Genomic DNA, 22,755 nt, shown 5'->3' with positions numbered 1-22,755 from the left:
ATGGCAAATTGCCTTTGCTAAAGGACATCAGTTAAACAAATGGGTTTTACCCAACAATCCATCATTATTAATCCTTATTTATTAACAATTTAAATTTCACCAGCTGCTATGATGGGAGTTCAACCCATCACCCTATAGTTCTGAGGAAGGGTCACCACACCTGAAACTTTAACTCTGATTTCTCTTCACAGATGTTGCCAGATCTGCTGAGCTTTTTCAGCAATTTCTGTTTTTTGTTTCTGATCTACAGCATCCGCAGTTCTTTGGGTTATTATTTGCCTAAATATCCATTGAACTGAACCACCCTACTGTCACTTTCAGGTGTAATGAAGAAGGCGTTTGGTATGCTTTCCTTTATGGTCATATTACTGAGTACAGGAGTTGGGAGGTCATGTTACAGCTGTACAGGACATTGGTTAGGCCACTGTTGGAATGTTGCATGAAATTCTGGTCTCCTTCCTATCGGAAATAGGTTGTGAAACTTGAAAGGGTTCAGAAAAGATTTACAAGGGTTGGAGGATTTGAGCGATAGGGAGAGACTGAACAGGCTGGGCCTGTTTTACCTGGAGCGTCGGAGGCTGAGGGGTGACCTTATAGAGGTTTACAAAATTATGAGGGGCATGGATAGGATAAATAGACCAAGTCTTTTCCGTGGGGTCGGGGAGTCCAGAACTAGAGGGCATAGGTTTATGGTGAGAGGGGAAAGGTATAAGAGAGACCTAAGGGACAACTTTTTCCCTCAGAGGGTGGCACGTGTATGGAATGAGCTGCCAGAGGAAGTGGAGGAGGCTGGTACAATTGCAACATTTAAGAGGCACCTGGATGGGTATATGAATAGGAAGGGTTTAGAGGGATATCGGCCGGGTGCTGGCAGGTGGGACTAGATTGGGTTGGGATATCTGGTCGGCATGGACAGGCTGCACTGAAGAGTCTGTTCCAGTGTTGTACATTGCAATGACTCTAATTGTTTGTTTACCTTAAACAAGCTCTGAAATGAAAGTCAATCAGTATTCCAATTACTGTGTGAAAATCAATCCAAAAAAGTATGGTCAAGTACACAGGAGGTAAAATTGAACAAATAAAAACTTTGTAGCTTGACTTTTTTTTTGCTAAATTCATAAAGTCTTCTGAAGTTGCACAAATTCACTTAAACTGATGCAAATCTTAAAGAATAAGTTTAAAGTATGTGATAGACCTTTCGGGCTTTGTCTTGGTAAATGATAAAATATGTACAGACAGAATATGGTTACAGACAGAATAAATGTTCTGCTTTCACAAACTAATGGCGCAAACTACAGTTGGGGAAGATTAATGCTGCATCCAACCTTTACAGTTCTGGTCACCACATTACCAAAAGGATGTGGACACTTTGGAGAGGGTGCAGAGAAGGTTTACGAGGATGTTGCCTGGTATGGAAGGTGCTAGCTATGAAGAGAGGTTGAGTAGGTTAGGTTTATTTTCATTAGAAAAAAGGAGATTGAGGGGGGACCTGATTGAAGTTTACAAAATCATGAAGGGTATAGACAGGGTGGATAGAGACAAGCTTTTTCCCAGGGTGAAGGATTCAATAACGAGAGGTCACGCTTTCAAGGTGAGAAGTGGAAATTTAAGGGGGATACACACGGCAAGTACTTCACACAGAGGGTGGTGGGCGTTTGGAATGTGTTGCCAGCACAGGTGGGAGAGGCAGGCATGGTAGATTCATTTAAGATGCATCTGGACAGATGCATGAGTAAGTGGGGAGCAGAGGGATACAAATGCTTAGGAATTGACCAACAGGTTTAGACAATGGATTTGGATCGGCTCAGGCTTGGAGGGCCGAAGGGCCTGTTCCTGGGCTGTAAATTTTCTTTGTTCTAACATAACAGACAAGTGGCTATAACTACTCTATAAGATGAACCCATTTCTCCAGTCTCACAAAGGTCACGTTTTCTTAGATGCTCAGTGTATAAATTAATTCTCCACCTCATCAGGTATGACGGGGTATACTAGCATTTGTAGTCAGCCTTAATTTGTAACCCCACAAATGCAGGTTTCACTTCCTAGTACCTTTGGTTTTGCTATAATGCGGCAGTTCCATTCTCGAACAATCCACGTTATGAGAAAATTGCAAAGTCGCATTTAAACTAAATTGGGTTGATGTGCGGGAGTTTAAGACATGCCCACTCTTTGCAACAGATGCCAATGACATTACAAAATAGTGATCATCCAACCAGCAGGTCACTATTTTATTTGTCACATAAATTGGACAGCTCTTCCAGGACAATCTAAGGAGAGCTTGTACATTATTACTGACAGTGCCACCCACCTTCAAATACTCACAGTTTCAGTAATTTATCTTGTTACACATCCTGAAATGAAACCCCAGTTAATGCCCAATACCTGCATATAATTAAACATAACCGCCATCCAAGTAATATCAAACTGCATTTGGAAGATTCTAGAACAACGTAAGGAGAGAGAGCCCTTGAATTAACCATTCAAGGTGTGTGGAGGTCGTTCGTTTTTTTTTAAATAATCCAGGTGCAAATAAATGAAGGGAAAAAGTGAAGTCTGCAGATGCTGGAGATCAGAGCTGGAAATGTGTTGCTGGAAAAGCGCAGCAGGTCGGGCAGCATCCAGGGATCAGGAGAATCGACGTTTCGGGCATAAGCCCTTCTTCAGGAAGAAGGGCTTATGCCCGAAACGTCGATTCTCCTGTTCCCTGGATGCTGCCCGACCTGCTGCGCTTTTCCAGCAACACATTTCCAGCAAATAAATGAAGCTCTTCCACCATTTTTCATAACTCATTTCTTAATTTAAAAGGATAAAATGGACTTGCGGTATACACTCAAGAATTTACAGAAGTGCTGTGGCAAGGGCTGGATTTGTCATTTGCAAAGCAACATCACTGCAGTTAAAGCCCATGCCTCTGGGAGTTCTGAAAGTAATGGGAGAGATTCCAAGAGGAGAATAGAATTTCTTATGAATGAATATTGAGCAATCCACAGATTAACTTCATCCAAACAGAACTTGCTGGAATGCTCATTAGGTCTGGCAGTATTGTGGCAAGAGAAACCAAGTAAATGTTTTGCGCCCAGTGTGATTCTTCTTTGGAACCACGGATTAACTTGTTGACATTATGGCAAGATAATGCAAGACAGTAGTAAAGGAAATATGCAAAGCTGTTCAGCATCATTGCTCAAGCAGTTGTGTTTGAACCTGTCTAACCCAAGTCCACTATACTCAGTTAGCTGGACAGCCGGAATGTGATGCAGGATGACACACACACTGTGGGTTCAATTCCCGCACAGGGCTGAGATGAACATGAAGGTTTTCAACCTCTCCCCTCACCTGAGATGTGGTCAAATCACCGTCAGACATTACTCTCTAAGGAGAGAGCTATCCAAACTCCTGTGCTGAGTTAATGTCGAATTGAGATTATTCTCAAAAGGTTGCGTGCAGTGCTAGTCCACACAATAGGTGGGGTCATCCAAACCGAAGGAAGATTGTAGGACTGATCACGTGGAGGGGTGAGATTAAAATCAGCGTTTCTCATTTGAAAGGAATTTGTGATCCTAGCAACGGTCATCCCACCCTTAAAAGGCTAATACCGTACAATCTACTGGAGACCCTGCAGCAGTTAAAGCACAAATTCTAACTTCGAGAGGTATTATTACTTTCTTTTCAACGTCCTGCATTTTTATTGAGAAGCTGTAACAACATTTTCTTTTCAGATGTAGTAAAATACATAAGCAAACTGCAGTTCAGGTAAGTAACTGAGGGTTTCAGTTATTCAGAATCCTTACTGCCAACACGCACAGACCCGCCTTCAACCGAAGCTCTCTCATTGTTGGCTCTCAAAACTGACAAGTTCTAACATAAATTAGCACGCATACTAATTCCAGGAAATTATGTTCATTTTGAGTTTATTGCTGATAAAAAGAAAATCTGAATTTATACATAGACATTATACACATGATTTAGTTGCTTGTAAACAGGCGTTCCTGACTACCATTCCAAGGATCTGCAGAAGACTCATCCAGCATCTTACACATTTTGCGCAGGTAACCTTTCCAAATATGTACTTCTATTTGATTAAATTTGATCGTGTTATCCATGCCGAGTTTACCTTTATAAATCAAGGATACTAGAGTGAGTGCAATGGTTAAATGATTCCTTTTGATAGGAAGAACAGTAAGTGATATAAAGGGCACAACAAAAACGATGTGGGAACAATGAGACCTGGGTATATCTGTGGATAATTCACTGAATAGGGCGAGGCAGGCTAAGAGATCAGTTAATGCAGCATACAGTATTCCGGGATTTATTAATAAGGGGATAGCAAAAAGGTTATGTTATACTTTAACTGGATTTAGAGTCATGGAGATATGTAACACAGAAACTGAACCTTCAGTCCAACTCATCAATGCCAATTAGTTATCTTAAATTAATCTGGACCCACTTGCCAGCTTTAAGCCCATATCCCTCTAAACCCTTCCTATTAATGTATACATCCAAACGCCTCTTAAATGATCTGACTGCACCTAGCTCCTCCACTTCCTCTGACAGCTCATTCCATACCTGCACCACCATCTGCATGAAAAAGTTGCCCCTCCTTAAACGTTTAAATCTTTCTCATCTCACCTTAAACCCTTTGCTCTCTAGTTTTGGATTCCCCCTACCTTGGGAAAAAGATTTAGGCTAATCACCCCATCCATGCCCCTCATGATTTTATAAACTTCCACAAGGTCACCTTTCAGCCTCCGATGCTCCAAGGAAAATAGCCCCAGCCTATTTAACATCTCCCTATAGCTCAAACCCTCCAACCCCAGAAACATCCTTGGGAAATCTTTTTGAATCTTTTCAAGTTTAACAACATGTTTCCCATAGCAATTGAATGCATATTCCAAACGTGTCCTAACCAATGTGCTGTATAGCTGCAACATGACATCCCAGCTCATATACTCAATGCACTGACCAATAAAGGCAAGCATTCCAAATGCCTTCTTCACTACCCTGTTTATCTCTAACTCAATCTTCAAGGGATTACCCCACTATAACCTCTGCCCTGGCAATTATCTCCTTTCATCTCCACTCATGTCATAGGAATTTAGCAATGAGTTGTTAACTGATCATGACAGACACTAGGAGCTCAGGAAGAGCAACCTTTGACAGACAAGTTACACAGTAACAACTTCTAATCCTGCGGCCTACCTACGCTCAGTTTCCTTCTCATAACCTGCTCTCGCCAATTCTTGGCCTTGCTTTAAGATGTTACCCAAACCTAATTCTCGGCAAATACTTATTCTCTTGTTTTATACAGCTGCTTCCTTGGCTCAGCCTCAACACTTGTCAGATCACCTCTTTGGAAAGCAATTTGTAACATCTTACCACAACCAAAGGTACTTTATCAGTGCAAGTTATCGCCTCCCACTGAAGAAATCGGATCAAGGTACAAATTGTCTGATTTACAATTGCCTATTTTATGCCAAAATAGATATGGTAAAATGTATCTATCTGTAGACTTTTTCCAACAATCTGTTGCTGATGACTGGGGCACCCCAGAACCAAGGTAACAATGTGGGGTAGGCCATTTAGGATTGAGAGGAGGGGTAATTTCTTCACCCAGAGAGTAGGGAGGCTGTGAAATTCTCTGCCACAGAAAGCAGTTGAGGCTAAAACACTGAATGTTTTCAAGAAGTAGTTAGATATAGTACTTAGGGCTAAAGGGATCAAAGGCTATGAGCCAAACGAAGGAACAAGGTGAGGTGTTGGATGATCTGCCACATTAAATGGTGAAGCAGGCTTGAAGGTCCAAACGGCCTACTCCTGCTCCTACTTCCTATGTTTGTATGATATCCAGGCTAACACCTTCTCCAAAACAGACCGGTCAGGAACTTTATCTCCTTGGTATAAATGTAGGACACACTGCCCAAGCCCTGTGCCCCCTCCCACCACACGAAGGATGCCCCCTTCAGATACTGGAAGCAAATAACACAGTACTATCAAGACATCAGCATGACTTGTTATTCTGGGCCACACAAGTCCACGCAACAAATTTGCACAACACATTTTCAAGAGCAGGTTGGGCCACCCATCAATGCTGAGTAAAGAGCGAAGGACAACTTGCCGGTAAAATGATCTTTCAAAACAAAACTCATCTGTTTATTGTACGCATGCAGAAGTACTCTGGAGTTTGGAGGTGATATAGTGAGTTCCTGCAATTGCTAAAGAGATTTGCTACATCCTCTCCTTTATTCATTCTTGGGATGTGGGGTCCAATGCACATTTAATGCCCATCCTGAAGTTCCCTTAGTCTTCCTCTGCGTTGGGAAAATTTCGCTGATGACTTGACCTCACAAAAGCCTCGATAGGTATTGGGGCAGTGACTCCAGAGCTGCAGCATGGTCTTTTGAGATTGACAGTGTGTCTGTGCCTCTGTATCTGTGTAGCTGTACTTGTTTGTGCATGTGGATATGACTGTGTAGGTATAGCCATGTGTTGTGCCTCTGTAGTCTTGCATGACTGTGGGTGCACACCTGTGTGTATAACTCTGTGTGCGTGCATATATAGCTGTGTGCATCAATGTGTGTTTCTCTGTGTGTACACTGCCCCATCAGATTTCTCTGCAGTTCAAATGCCTCTCATGAGCTGGCAAACACACCTCCAGCTCAGCTGCTGCTCACTCGTGCCCAGTGACTCACCACATTGTGACTAACTTCAAAAAGGTGCGTGCAGTGACAATACCCAAGTTGCTGGCCGCGGATGGCAGATTAAGTGACGGGATCTCTTCATTAATGCTGTGCTGTTGCTCTCTCTGTTCCTCCTTAAGCTGCTGTGGTCAGCAGGCAGCAGTCTGCGTATGCCCTTAAGCAGGAAACCAGAAGATAAAAGTTGACTTGGAGAGGAGGACACTCAAGCAGGGTTGAGGTCAAAATCAATGGCCAATAGGCGCGTCACCCGCAATTTGGAGATCACTCCGGACAGCGAGGTGAGGGGGACCTTATGAACAGTACTAGCAAGTAAAAAGGGAAAGGTGAAATTTCTACAGACCTGCCAGACCATAGAATTGTACTCTCATTAGAAGGGGAGGGAAGGAAGGTGGTGGTTTAACCTGAGAGTCACCACATCTCAGGCGAGGGAAGAGGTTGAGAAGGACAGTCACTCTTGGGGACTTCAGCCGGTGTGGGAATTGAACCCATGCTGTTGGCTTCACTCCGCATCATAGACCAGCCATCCAGCCAAATGAGCTAAATTGACCCCTATCAAGGGCAGCTTACTCAGTAACAACCTGTCCATAGACTCTGTTTGGGTTTCTGAAGGTCCTCTTGGCTCCAGACTTTGTTGCAGCTTTGGTTCAAACCTGGACAAAGCAGCGAATATCCAGAAATGAGAAGGATGGATTTTCCCATCAAAGATATCAAGGAGAGGGAGGTCTTGTTGCAGCAGTACAGGACACTGGTTAGGCCACTTTTGGAATACTGCATGGAATTCTGGTCTCTTTCCTATCAGGAGGATGTTGCGAAACTTGAAAGGGTTCAGGAAAGATTTACAAGGATGTTGCCAGGGTTGGACAAAGTTAAAAATTACACAACACCAGCTTCTTGCTCAACAGGTTTAATTGGAAGCACTAGCTTTCAGAGCTCTGCTCCTTCATCCACAACCACCTGATGAAGGAGTAGTGCTCCGAAAGCTAGTGCTTTCAATTAAACCTGTTGGACTATAACCTGGTGCTGTGTGATTTTTAAACTATGTCCACCCCAGTCCAACACCAGCACCTCCAAGCCAGGGTTGGTGGATTTGAGCTATAGGAAGAGGTTGGATGGGCTACGGCCACTTTCTCTGGAGCGTCAGAGGCTGAGGGATAACCTTATAAAGGTTTACAAAATTATGAGGGGCATGCATAGGGTAAATAGACAAGGTCTTTTCCCTAGGGTGGGGGAGACTAGAACTAGAGGGCATAGGTTTAAGGTGAGAGGGAAAAGATATATAAAAGGGACCTAAGGGGCAACTTTTTCACGCAGAGAGTGGTACGTGTATAGAATGAGCGGCCAGAGGAAGTGGTGGAGGCTGACAATTACGGCATTTGAAAGGCATCTGGATGGGTATATGAATAGAAAGGTTTGGAGGGATATGGACCAGGTGCTGGCAGGTGGGACTAGATTGGGTTGGGATATCTGGTCGGCATGAATGAATTGCACCAAAGAGTCTGTGACTCTATGACGAAGTCCTGGAGAATGAGACTGAAGTCATACTTACCACAAAGAATTAGCCTCAAATAACCAATATCAGGACAGTAACCCAGACCCAGCTTCCTTCATCTGCTTTATCAATGACCTCCACTCCGATACAAGGTCAGTATGAGGCATTGTATAGTGTGTTATGACCAAGTCAGAAGAGGCAAATGAGCTCCCAATGTTTCAATCTTCCCAGTTGGTCACAACAAAATGTTTTAAAATCTTTTTAACACAGTTAAAGCTCTTTCCAATTAGTTAAGTAATTTTCACTGTAGCAATAAGTAGCCAATTATAAGATTTTGAGTGAGCGAAGAGCAACTTTATTATCTGCAGCAGAAACATTAAAGAGACAGCCCCCCCCCCCCACTCTCTCACACACACACACACACACACACACACACACACACACACACACACACACACACAGTCTTTGAAGTGTATGGTTTTAACCTAAAACCACAGATGCTGGAGAATCAGAGTCGAGAATGTGAGTGTGTGGCACTGAAAAGGCACAGCAGGTCAAGCAGTATCGGAGAAGCAGGAGAATTGACGTTTCGGGCATAAGCCCTTCATCAGGAATGTCTTAATCCCAATAGCCATAGTGAAGTGCTTCCTTAAATTCTTGGAGACTGGATGTTCATTTCTGATCAATATTATCCTGGGGATTTATACATACAGTATAGAGAGAGAGATAGAGAGGAATATATAGATGGAGCTAAGCCCAAGGATAATCTTGCATCCTTAGTTTCATGTCTCTTACTCCGCTAAAGGGGAGGTTCTTGAAACACACGCACGTGCATTCACCTGAATTCTTTGTCTCCATGCTTGAGAATTGCTGACAATGTTTTCATATCCAACATGTGAAACCAAATCACAATGGTACAAATCACACAAGAGATTCAGGTCTTCTCATGCAATCTAAGGAGGGGATAACTTGTCTCAATCATATAATCCCTACAATGTGGGGAGAGGCTATTCAGCCCATGGAGCATGCACTCACACTCTGAACAGCATCCCACCCACACCCAGCTCCCCACGCTGTCCACGCATTTCCTATGGTAAATCCACCTAACCTGCATATCTTTGTACATGGGAGGAAACCCATGCAGACACTGGGAGAACATGCAAACATTCCACACAGACAGGCAGTCGCCCAATGCTGGAATCGAACTCAGATCCCTGGCGTTGTGAGGCAGCAGTGTTAACCACTGAGCCACTGTGTTGCTCCAAATTCAAATTTCACCTTTCCACCATGGTGGGTATTAAACCCATATCCCTAGAATCCCCAGGGTTCTGGATTGAGTGTTCAGTGACATTACCAATACAGCACTAGCTCCCTGACATAGGTTTTGGAATAAAATGTTAACATCAGCTCAAACGGTCTTCAGTCGAATCCACATTGGCTTCATGAAACTTGACCAACTATGCAACTATGGTCATCTTAAGTCAGTGTGTTTTGTCATTTTCAAATCCATTTCATTCAATAAAATATAAGGGGTTAAACTGGACAAGGAATTCAAAATTCACTAGTCTGTATTTTAGATCATCACCGGGACAAGTCATTACAACTCCATTCACAACTCCGCAAATAATAGAGTAGACCAGACCCACGTGCAGCAAGATACAGATATCATTCAGGATTGGGCTAATATGTGGTAAGTACATTTGAGCTACATAAATGCCAGACAATAACTATTTCAAACAAGGAGAGAATCCATGACTAGCAGTATCTTGGTGATACCACTGACCAGAAACTGAACAGGGCAGCCACACTAATAATGTGGACCAAGAACCAGTCAGATCTTGGAAATTCTATGTCAAGTACTTCAACGTCCAGTCTCCACAATATCTGCCCATTGTCTGTAAAGGCATAAGTGAGGAGCATTATCGAAAACTCTTCACTTGCCTACATGTCTGTGGTCCCAGAAACACTCAAGCAGCTCATCACTATTCTCAAATAAAGCAGCCAATCTGTACCCCAAGTTACACCATAAACCTTCAATTCCTAGACCATAGGGTGTCCTGCGAGTACAGTTTAAACCATGGAAAAGATGTACTGCAACAAGATACAAAGATTTCGACAGCACCTTCTGAACTAGTGACGGCTCACCAATATTACCTGCAAGTCCTTTGCTAAGTTACACACAGTATTGACTAGAAAAACAAAGTCTGAGACTCAAACTCCTGAAACGTCTTACCTACCGCCTTCATAGGTATGGTTAGGGAACATAGTAAGTGTTGGCCCTTGTATGCAACACCACATCCTGTGAACAAATTAAAATGTCACACAAAGTACAGATGGTTAATCCTGGTGTGGGCTTGCAAGAAGGAGAAAGCGTTGTAGTCAAAGCTGTCCAAGCCAGGGTGAAGCGGCCACAGAAACATTAAGGGCAGGGTCTGGCTGATTCCAGTTACTTGGCTTTGGTTTACCTACTGGCTGAGCCAGCCAATGGCAATGCTACAGCACAGCATCAGTCAGAGTGCAGTTCCAGTTTCTGTTTTCAGAAAACAAGTACGTTTAGTAACTTCCACCTACACAAAGCGCAAAAAAAACATTGGTGTCGCTTTGGGGAAGAATGGAAATGTTTACCAAGGACAGTGCTTCAGTGGAATTTGCTGAAAAGTGTCCAACAGAGAAATAGGATGAAGAAAGAAGTCACACAACACCAGGTTAGAATCCAATAGATTTATTTGAAATCACAAGCTTTCAGAGAGTTGTTCTTTCATCAGGTGAAGTGGACTTTACTGACGAAAGAGCAGTGCTCCAAAAGCTTATGATTTCAAGCAAACCTGTTGGATTATAACATGGTGTCATGCGAGTTCTGACTTTGCCCACTGCAGTCCAACACCAGCACCTCCACATCATAAATAAGGTGATGATTTCAAGCAAATTGCAGGGTCGTGGGAAGGATATAACTAAGTGAACTTCAGATATTTCTGCCATGAAAATATAGTAATAATCACAACGAATAGGCACCCAGTGACTGAAATCCAACAGAGAACTGTGAACAGTGGCAGGAAGCTTGAGGAAAGTTCATCTAAAATGAAATTTTACAAAACAGTTGAGTTTTCAAGGGGCTTCAGCAACAATAGCATCTGCTGGCATTTACACACAAACCTTTGAAGATAAATTGAGGAGTCGTCTTTGGTTTACAAAAAGAATATCAAATTCTTGACTTTAATGAAGGCAAAATAAAAGAGTATAAACACCAGGAGGCTATATCAAAACTTCAGGAAATAGTTAGAATTCAGCTGAAAGATTATGTTCGATTCTGGCCGTGACAGTTTGTAAAGAGCTGCTAAGGTCTTAGAAAGAGTACAGAGGAACTTTATTGGGATAAAACAAAGGAATGAGGGTCTTCGGTGAATGAACAGATCAGAGAAGCTGTTCTCTTTACAACACAGAAGGTCATGGGGAGGTTCAACAATGATTTGGTCTGAGAAACAGCCTCCAAAAGCTCATCTGGGTACCAAGACTATGCAGGATAATGGGCTCAAGCACCAGAGACAACCTGAGGCCACGGTTTCTTTTTAACCAGTGAACTGCCGTGACCATAAGAAATAAGAACAGGAGTAGACCATTCATCCACTTTCCTGCACTTGCCCCACAACCCTTGATCCCAATACCGATCAAGAATCTATCTCAGCTTTGAATATAGAAAGGCCCTGCCCCCACAGCTCTCTGTGGCATCACCCGCAATGCACTTCCTGATGTAGACTCAACAACTGCGAAAAGGGAATGGAATAGTTACGTGAACGAAAAGTATTCACAGGGCAATGAACTGTGAGGAAGGGAATGGAACTAATTTGATAGTTTTACTGACAAGATAGTACAGCAATGATGGATTTACTGGCACTGCGTTATTTTATAGTGTAGTGATAAAGTTAGTTACATCAATGTCACAGTAAGAAAATCAGCAGTGTGTGTGTATATTTCTCAAACTAAGCCAGTTGCCTGTCTTGGTAAAAGATTAAGATGTTTTAATGTCGCTATCATTGAAATGAAGATTTCACAGCCAGCCTCAAAAGCACAAATACCAGACACTAAGCACCAATAAAATTTGGCTCTGGTTACCTGTCAGCTTAATTCCCATTCCATTCCTTAAATCAGCTCACAGTCTGGATCTTCCACCAATTTGTCTTCACCCAGTCCTCCCCTTAAGGATGGATGCCCAACCAAGCCACAATGAGGAATACAACAGCAAGAGGTCTTTGCAAGGTATATCTCCTACTAGTGGCAGCAGTTACCTCCTGAAGAGGTTCTTACTGGCAAAGAAAAAACTAAGTCAATCAAGCTCTTCCAGATGTCTTGCCTGATCTTTATCCAAGAGTTTTTGTGTAAACATAGAGCTCAGAAATTAGAATAATTACATTCCAATTTTGCCTGCGCATTCTCTACTCACTCTGACCCACAAAGAGGACATGGTGTTCCATTTGGGCTTTTCAAATGAGACTTCTCAAGCTGGTTTGATTTCTTATGCGACTGTCTGACAGAGTGCTATTTACGCCTAACCCAATAGATCAGTCACACAACTCACAAACAGTTGGCAAACGGAGAGTATCGAGCAAACACTAGTTTTACATGCTCTTAAGTTGACTCTCTCCTGAAGTGAGGCTAATTCCCCAAATGATCCCTTGAATTATATGCCTAGTATAGACACAGTGGCTCAGTGGGGTTAGCACACTGCTGCCTCACAGCTCCTGGCACCCTGGTTCAATGTCACCCTCGGGTGGATGCGTGGAGTTTGCACATTCTCAGTGGGTTTCATCCGGGTGCTCTGGTTTCCTCCCACGGTCTAAAGATGTGCAGGTTAGTGGATTAGCCATGGGAAATTGCCCTATAGTGTCAGGGGGGAGGGGGGGGGGGGGGGGGGGGGTGACATGCAGGCTAGGTGGATAAGCCATGGGAATTTTAAGGTTACATGGATTGCTGCCATTTGAATCTCGCCAATCAAGCTATTAAGAAAGTGACACTGATCACAGAGGAGAACTGGATGTGTGATAAGTCTAATTTAATTGCATTTCTCCTGTCAGTTCAATTCCATTCCACTCCAAGTAATCGAATACTTGACAATCTCTCGTCATTGACACCACTGAACATTCATAGAGTCACACAGCCTGGAAATAAACCCTTCGGTCCAACTCGTCCAAGCCGACCAGATATCCTAAATGAATCTAATCCCATTTCCCAGCATTTGGTCCATTTCCCTCTGAAGCCTTCCGACTCATATACCCATCCAGATGCCTTTTAAATGTTATAATTGTACCAGCCTCCACCACTTCCTCTGGCAGCACCCTCCACATGAAAGGGTTGCCCCCTTAGGTCCCTTATAAACCTCTTACCTTAAACCTATGCCCTCCACCTTTGGACTCACTGGGAAAAAAACCTCTGCTATTCACCCTATCGATGCCCCTCGTGATTTTATAAATAATGCTAAACTCCAAATGCAAAAATATTAAACCAAAACAAAAATAAGATTAATACTTTGATGCACTTCTTAGGCAAGAACAGACTGGGATAAAGTCATCCCAATTTGCTTTGCCCAATTTGGTGGCAGAGGCACTGGGACTAGAGGAGCCACAGATAGAGAAGGATCTGTCCACTGGAGAATTCTTCACTTCAGATGTTTACCATGTGAATAAATAACTAAAAAAAAAATTGTTACTGATTATTTAAGTGTAGCAAAATACAGCAGAATACCATCAGAGCATCTAAACCAAAAGCGATACCTTGGTAAGCTCTTTTTAGAAATCAGAGTTATCTGTTGTACAATTTACATTTAAGCCTTTAAGAATTGGTGTTAAATTACTTTAGCTGAAAATGTGTTGCTGGAAAAGCGCAGCAGGTCAGGCAGCATCCAAGGAACAGGAGAACCGACGTTTCGGGCATAAGCCCTTCTTCAGGATTCCTGAAGAAGGGCTTATGCCCGAAACGTCGATTCTCCTGTTCCTTGGATGCTGCCTGACCTGCTGTGCTTTTCCAGAAACACATTTTCAGCTCTGATCTCCAGCATCTGCAGTCCTCACTTTCTCCTCGTTAAATTACTTTAACCCAGTTCATCACAATAACATTAACTCTTGCTCATTTCCCCTCTTGACTTCCAGGATTTAGAATCAAGAAAATGAATAGAACACATGACACAACTTCAAATCATACCTTCTGCTCAAGAGACAGCAAGATTGCAGAAGTGGTTTACCCAATACTCTATTCGATCATTTTCATTATCAGCTTCACATTAAACAGCCTGGCAATCTGGATATTCTTCAAGATTAAGAAAACGCGGAGTTTTGATTTCTACCTTAAAAACTTGGCAATGTCTGACTTGTTAATGACTCTCACGTATCCATTTAAAATACTCAGCAAGTCAGACCTTGCACCCTGGCAACTAACCTGGTTTGTGTGCCGCTATTCAGAGGTGATTTTCTATCTGAGCATGTACGCCAGTATACTGTTCCTCAGTCTGATCAGTCTGGACAGATGCCTGAAAATTGTGAATCCATTCAGGAAGTCCAAAATGCATGACATCAACCGCGCAAGGATGTTTTCAGCTGGAGTGTGGCTACTTGTCCTGGTCTTGGGGGTTCCAAACAGCATTCTCACCAACAAAAAGGCCACCGCAGAAAACGTGAAGCACTGCAACTCGCTTAAGAGTCCTTTCGGGAAGCACTGGCACGAGGCAGCGGTCTACATTTGCACAGGGATATTCTTCATTGGCTTCCTCATCCTAGTTGTTTGTTACATCTTCATCATGAAGGAAATCCTTAAGTCAAAGAAAACATTCAGCACTGCCACCAACAAAAACTACAAGATGAACCAAAACATAGCCTGGGTTGTTGCAGTTTTTTTCATCTGTTTTGTGCCTTATCACCTTTGGAGACTGTCATTCACCGTGGGTCAGATGCATGGAAACTTCAGCTGCTCAGTCGAAAGTGTCTGGTTTCACGGGAGAGAGTTCACGCTATTCCTGGCTGCTTGCAATGGATCCCTCGACCCCATCATTTACTTTTTCATGTCCAAGTCTTTCCAAGAGTTGCTACTCCAAAAGATTCACATTAAAACAGAAATTCCAGACATACGACTGCGTGGCGGTTATAAGAGAGCTAACGGTCACGTCAGCTATGACAGCACAGTGTAAGACAACGGCACAAATAAGCCTTTACCAGCAGCGAGTGAGCAGACCACCCTGCTATTCAGTGAAGCCAATGCTCTTTGCAATTCTGCACCTCCATTATTTGACCAATGCAGAGTTTAGACAAGCAGAGAAACATATGAATTCCGATGAGGAGCTGGCCATTCAGCCCCTCCAGCCTGCCCTGCCATTTGATAAAAGCATGACCTCAATCTACTTTCCTGTCTACCTCCTATTACCTGCTCTGCACATGTTCTCTGGCCCAAGATGGCTGTTATGAAAATTGTGCTTTACAAGAGAAAGATGCCATATTTTGTGGCAACCAAGTTTGCATGCCATGTGAAACGTGCAGCAGTTGCAAGTGGAGGAGGGCCTTGGTGGAGAGGGACCGGATGGGTCTGTCGGAGAGGAAGAAGCGGAGGGCCTGGAGGCTGTCCACCAAAACATCAACTTCTCCACCTCCTGGTGCTGTCTAGCTTGCTGTGTTCTTCCAGCCTCCTGCCTGTCTACTCTAGTGTGGAATGTGCAGGCACATACCTGTGTTGCATCCATAGGTGCACCATTAAACACATTTCCGGAGATCAGTGCTGCAAGGGCAGATTGGCTGCGGTGTTAGCCATTGATAATATAATATGAAGACTAGGACAAATGGATGTAAATCCAAAAGGGAAATGGGCAGGACTGTGAGGAAACAGGTGAGTAATTCCAGCTGACAAGGTATTTCAAAGAACTGGTAGTACAAGCATCATGTACTGAATGGCCACCTTTTGCTCTGTATGAATCTATAAAAGTGCTGAAACTTTCCTCTTGAAATGTAGTAAATGCTACAGTTGATACTATCCTGTGCTACAGCATCATGCTGCCAATAAAATAAACAGCACAAGAGGTCAACAATCCCACCTTCACAGATGATAAAACTGGAATTCAATAAAAAAGAAATCTGGAATTAAGAGTCTAATGATGATATTAAAGCCATTATCAATAGTCAGGAAAAGCCTGTCTGGTTCACTTAACGCCCTTTAGGGAAGGAAAATGTCATCCTTACCTGGTCTGATATACATGTGACTCTAGACCCATACACCAATGTGGTTGACTCTGAACTGCCCTCTGTGCGATAAGGAACAGGCAATAACTGCTGGTCTAGCCACCCACACCTTCTGAAGAGACAAAAAGATTTCCTAATATTTTCAGACCTCCTCCCTGCCTTAACTTACTTATAGTTGAAAAATGTGGTGCTGGAAAAACACAGCAGGCCAGGTAGCATCCAAGGAGCAGGAGAATCAACGTTTCGGGCATAAGCCCTTCTTCAGGAACCTTAACTTACTTATAGCCAAAACAGTCGCCCCAGGTGTTTGTACTGGATGATCTCAACTCACTCATGGACGGTATTTTCTACCATCTGTAGACTTGATTATCCAAAGACCTTAAATTTTCTCATCCATTCAAATTCCTATTCACTTCATCCCTGAGTTCACTGGCAGACATGAGCAATATTTGATTTTAAAATTCTCATTTTGGTTTTCAAATCCCGCCATGACATGGTTCTTTCGTGTCTCTGATCTCTTCCAGCCTAGCACTTCTCCAAGATAACCGGTATTTTCTAAATTTGGACACTGAAACATCCTGGATACTAGATGCTCTAGCACTGATTTGTTTTTGATTTTATTGTCACGTGCATTTTACAATAAGAATACAGTAAAATACAGTGAAAAGCTTCTATCTGGCACCTCAAAAATGTGCTATTTTGAATAATTTAACAATAAGGAAAACAAAGAAAAAGAGAGATAGCTTGAAGAGAATGTATCAGTTTGCTGGTACAGAGTTTGTTTGAAACAGAGAAGGCAGCCTCATGCCAAGCTAGCCCTTTGTATGTTTTATGGACACCTTTTCAGCACAACAGAGGACAAGCAGCTAAGAGAGCTTCCTCATTGTCTTCCATCTCCACCGAACTGTAATTATCCCTCCTCATGTCCAGTAGACAGAGTTTTTAAAGAAAGAACATCACTACACAGCTGTGAAGTACCTCACCAGTGAAAGAAGAGTGCAGATTGAAAGTATTAAAATTCTGAACTCAGCCTGGAGCCAACTCAGTCACCAAAACTACAGATTGCGTAATGAAATAAAACAAAGAAATTGCAGCTACTGGAGATCTCAAACAAAAGCAGCAAGTGTTGGAGAAACCTGATAGATCTGGCAGCATCTGTTGAAGGAAAAGCAGAGTTAATGTTCAGAGACCTTTCATCAGAGTGGAAATAGCAGGAAAAGGATGATATTTATAATGTTGACAAGTGGGTGTGATTGGTAGGGGAAGGAGTGAGTCAAATAGATGGAGTCAGCACCCACAGAGAAAAAAAAAAGAGAGAAAAAGAGGAGAAAATGAGAAGCAGTAAGCTGACAGAGAGGTAAATGCTGAATGGATGCCAATGGGAAGTGTGAACAGTTGAAAATGGGTTGGCCAAATCTAACAGAACCTAGGGGTGTGGGGTGAGTAATGAACATGGAAGGAGGTGGTGTTGACATTTTGAAGTTGTTAAATTCAATTATGAGTCCTAAGGACTTTAAGTTATCAAGGCAGGTGGAAAGATCTGCAACAGCAGCAGTAAATCACAGCTTCCCTTGGAAGGGGTCTTGGACAGGTGGACAGTGGGGAGAGAGGAGGTACACTCACCTTCTGTGATTGCAAGACAAGGGACCGTGGGAGTGTGGGAGATGTTTGGGAATGCAGGAGGAGTGGATTCAGATGTCCCAGAGAGAAAAGTCATTGTAGAATGTGACAAGGGAGGGGAGGGGAATAGGTGTATGGTGACGGCATCCTCCTAGAGGTAGCAAAAATGGCAGCTCATGATCCTTTGGATGCAAAGGCTGGTGGCAAGTGACAACCAGGGAAATCCTACTAGCATTTGGGAAGGGAATGGGGAGGGAGATGGGTTAGACATGGCGAAGGGCCCTGTTGATCACAGATTGCACGTACACTTTTTTTTAATTAAAAAAAGTCCCTAATTTGGCCAATCTATCCTACCCCACATTATAATGGGTATTTGTGTGTGCACATGTGTGTATTTAGATGGTTTTAAGTAAACAAAGCTTACTTTTTTATGATTAAGCTCAAATATTCTGTTGTATTGATATTTTATTACCACATCAGGTAAACACTCAAGCACTCCCTGAAGTGGAAAAAGTGTAATCTTTTCAAACAAGGAAGAAATGGTGCAGTCAAACGAGGAGCAGGCAACGAGTAGAGCCAACTGGCCACTCTGCGCTCCATTGCAACATTGCTATACAAGCTGGGGTAGTTCTAGCTCAACTGGATCTACTCGTAAGAGTGACACAGTCCTTACATCCCTGCTATGTTCTCAAAGTCTTGTTCTCTAATATATTATGTCATTCATTAAAATAATCACTCCACTAAATTGTGGCAAATTCACGGGAAACAAGTTTATACTACTGCCCGTAAATGAAATGGTTTCTGAAACCTTAGTCAATGTTCTGAAAAGAACATAAAATAATTTCACAAGAGCAGGACAATTGCAGAACTGTTTCAAAATGGTGCTTTGAATGGAACATGTGGCAACATTATTCAGAATGACCATACAGGGAAATTTTACATTGACAAAGTGTTAATTTCCCCAGGAAACAAGCAGTTAACAAATCAAATTACTACTGAAGAGGGTAGTCATTTGTAATGCGAAACTTGTAATTTGGGCATTTGAAGATTTTTCAAAGCCCCTCTGACCCAGGGAGAAGGGATCTATCACACAATCTAAATAAGACAGTGTATTTCAACTATAAAGATTTCTTATTAAATTTATCAAGCTAGGGCTGGAGGCAGGGCAGTTAATACCAAAGTCATTTATAGTTAAGAACTTGAGTATTGCTGAACAGAGACATGATTTGTCAAAAGCTTTTCATCTCGCTCTCAACAGGACATTTCACAAGATTCCCAATTCAGAGGGATTTCCAACATTTATACTGTATGAGAGGAGTCTGAGCAGTATAAATGTTAGTTTTCTCCTTGAATTGGCTTTATTTCAAAATGTCTTTGAGTGCAAGACAAAAAAAACTTTTAAAAAGCAACAAGGACCCAGATTCGATTTCACCCGAAGGCAACTGTCTGTGTGGAGTTTGCACATTCTCCCAGTGTCTGCGTGGGTTTCCTCCAGGTGCTCCAGTTTCCTCCCACAGTCCAAAGGTGCGCAGGTCAGGTGGATTGGTCATGCTCAAATTGCCCATAGTGTTCAGGAATGTGTAGGTTATGGGGTATTAATCAGGGGAAATGTAGAGTAATTGGGTAGGGGAATGGGTCTGGGTGGGATACTCTTCGGAGGGTCAGTGTGGACATGTTGGGCCAAAGGGCCTGGAGGGATTCTACGATTCTATGAAAATATGTCTTTTTTTCCAGCAATACTTCTATCCTTTTATTTGCCAGAGTACTGTTCCCCAGCTAACAGGTATTTTCAAATGCTTTGTATTGTTATGGACGAAGTCAGACCCCTTCAAAATATTTTAAGAATGTAGGCCAGACCCTAACTTTTTCTTATTTCAATGGCAAATGAAAAGTGTATGTTCCAGATGCAATGTGACTGGTCAAACTACTCGATGTTAATTACCAGATTTATCCTAGGCTACTCTGGGAAGCAAGAAAAGAGGTTGCTAAGCCGCTGGCGAGGATATTTGCCTCCTCACTCTCCACAGACATCATACCAGAGGATTGGAAGGAGGCGAATGTTGTTCCTCTTTTCAAGAAAGGTAATAGAGAAATCCCTGGCAATTACAGACCAGTCAGTCTTGGCCATCGTGGGCCAAAGGGCCTGTTCAGTGCTGTACTTTTCTATTTCTATGTTCTAAAACAAATTTATTTAATCACTGTAGTTGAAATACAACCAAAGAAAGAGAAATTTAGAATAACTAAACTCTATTAGAAACTTAAAGTAATATAGATATGGTAACTGTTGCCAATTAACTGTTCCAATATAGTAACATCATATAAACACAGCCCTTGGCAAATAAAAAAGGAAAATTCAGACACAGATTCTCACATGCAGTTCTCCAAACCAGGAGGAATCATCAAAAGAAGATTCAGAGAGAATAGCAGCCAAGAGACATTCACTGAAACTTCCAACTCTGTTCAGACCCCTGGACTTTCTGATGCTACTCAGAAATCCTGGTCTGAGAGCTGGCCACAGGCTGTAAAAATAAGACAAGGCCTCCCAAGCTGTTTACTTAAGTGCTCTTAACGAGTATCTCAGCCTTACAACTTCTCAAAAATAAAACAAAATAACTTCTTAAAGTGACGGCGTTGTCACCGTATAAGCTGCAACACTGCACAATCCACTTTTGGTATCACCCTGGTTCCAATGCTTCAAAGATTAAAAAAAACTTAGGAAATTCAAGGGCTCTTTAATGATGTTGATTGCCTTTCTGAGACATTGAGAAGAGTAGATGGAGTCAGTGGATAGAAGGTTGGCTTGCATGATGGTCTGGGCTGTGTTGAGCACTATTACCTAGTGTCAATTTCCTGCTTTCCTCCCCTCCTCCCCCTTCCCCACACCCCACACCCCACACCCCCCCCTCCAATACCCATGTCAATCCAAATAACCATCTAATATCCTCTTGAATGTCTTGATTAAACTTGAAGAACACCTCATCGTCTGCCTCGGGACCTTCCAACCACACGGGATCAATGAGGATTTCCAAACTTCCAACTCGGCGCCACCCTCATGCCCTGTCCACCTATCTGCTCCACCCTTCTCTGACCTAGCACCATCACCCCCTCCACCTCCATCCATTTATTGCATTCTCAGCTACCTTTCCCCCCCACCCCCCTCCACCCCCTCCCAATCTCCACACTCGTCCCATTTATCTCACTATCCCCTTGGCTCACAGCCTCATTCCTGATGAAGGGCTTTTGCCCGAAACATCAATTATCCTGCTCCTCGAATGCTGCCTGGCCCGCTGTGCTTTTTCCAGCACTACACACTGTACTCTGATCTCCAGCATCTGCAGCCCTCACTTTCTCCAGAATGCAGCCAAAGGACTCCACTGAAACAAAGTGTATTTCAAAGTTTAATGAATCATAGAATGCTTACAGTGAGAAGCAGGTCATTCAGCCCATTGGGTCCATAGTGACCCTCCAAAAAAAGCATTCTCCCCCACCCAATCCCTCATAACCCTGCATTTCCCAAGGCTTACCCACCTCACCTGTCCCTGGACACGGCAGGCAATTTAACAGCCAATCCATCTAACCTGAATATCTTTGGACTGTGGGAGAAACCCAGAGCATCTGGATGACTCCGGAGCAAACCCACACAGACACTGGGAGAATGTGCAAACTCCATACAGACAGTTGCCAGAGGCTGGAATCGAACCTGGGTCCCTGATACTGTGAGGCAGCAGTGCTAACTGCTAAGCCACCATGTCATCCATATATGGAAGCTTATATCAGAAATGCTATTGTTTTGATACTATATTTAACACCATAAATAAATAATTGAAATTACTAAGAAAGAGTGCATTTGCTTTTTTAAAAAATTCTGATTAGAAGTTTCTAGCCAAAATCACAACTTGAAATGTTTATTCGTGTAACTATAGACAGCACAGACATCACATGTGTATATTGAGTCATAGAACAGTACAGTATGGAAACAGACCCTTCGTCCCAACTTGTCCATGCCGACCAGATATCCTAAATTAATCTAGTCCCATTTGCCAGCACTTGGCCCACATCCCTCAAAACCCTTCCTATTCATATACCTATCCAGATGCCTTTTAAATGTTGTAATTGCACCAGCCTCCACTATGTCCTCTGGCAGCTCATTCCATACACACACCACCCTTAGGTCCCTTTTAAATCTTTCCCCTCCCACCTTAAACCTACCCTAGTTTTGGACTCGCCCTACCCCTTCACTCCCTGGAGGAAAAGACCTTGCCTATTCCCCCTCATGATTTTATAAACCGCTAAGTTCACTCCTCAGCCACCAATGTACCAAGAAAAATAGCCCGAGCCTATTCAGACTCTCTCTATAGCTCAAACCCTCCAAACCTGGAAACATCCTTGTAAATATTTTCTGAAGCCATGCAAGTTTCACAACATCTTTCCTACAGCAGGGAGACCAGAATTGCATGCTTATGGTACATTCAGCCAGAACTGTCTGACTTGGATACACACCCATTAATTCAACAGTAGTTAAGGTATAGCCCAATGATAAGGAATGGGCTGTGGCAAAGAACTCAGAAAAATAACTGCCCTTCAAAAATGAATTAACTTCAACAAATTATATAATATAGTCGATTAACAATATTAAAACTTTGTTGCTCCATATTTCTCAATGGTCATCAAGATGAAACTGATATCTGCTGTTTAATGTTTTCTGTTGGGGAAATCATGAACCAAAATTACAAAATTACCC

At 42.7% G+C, this 22,755-nt stretch overlaps 1 protein-coding gene and 1 long non-coding RNA gene across 2 annotated transcripts; both read left to right on the top strand.

Moving 5' to 3' along the window:
- The first annotated feature begins 3,924 nt into the window (after window positions 1-3,924).
- Window positions 3,925-14,578, top strand: LOC122556193 (uncharacterized). Its single transcript, XR_015759108.1, has 3 exons — window positions 3,925-4,046; window positions 5,306-5,434; window positions 14,325-14,578. It is a non-coding gene; the product is annotated as an uncharacterized LOC122556193 (long non-coding RNA).
- A 75-nt stretch (window positions 14,579-14,653) lies between these two features.
- On the top strand, window positions 14,654-15,355 carry LOC148148249 (G protein-coupled receptor 87-like). Its single transcript, XM_087993930.1, has one exon. The coding sequence runs from the start codon at window positions 14,654-14,656 to the stop codon at window positions 15,353-15,355; it is 702 nt and encodes a 233-aa protein (XP_087850056.1).
- Window positions 15,356-22,755: the final 7,400 nt, after the last annotated feature.

Source organism: Chiloscyllium plagiosum, unplaced genomic scaffold, assembly GCF_037043375.1.
Source record: "Chiloscyllium plagiosum isolate Xiang-an unplaced genomic scaffold, Cpla_swu_hap1 HiC_scaffold_13, whole genome shotgun sequence".
Lineage (NCBI taxonomy): Eukaryota > Metazoa > Chordata > Chondrichthyes > Orectolobiformes > Hemiscylliidae > Chiloscyllium > Chiloscyllium plagiosum.
The sequence above is the reverse complement of the archived record's forward strand: the minus strand, read 5'-3'. Positions and strand labels throughout refer to the sequence as shown.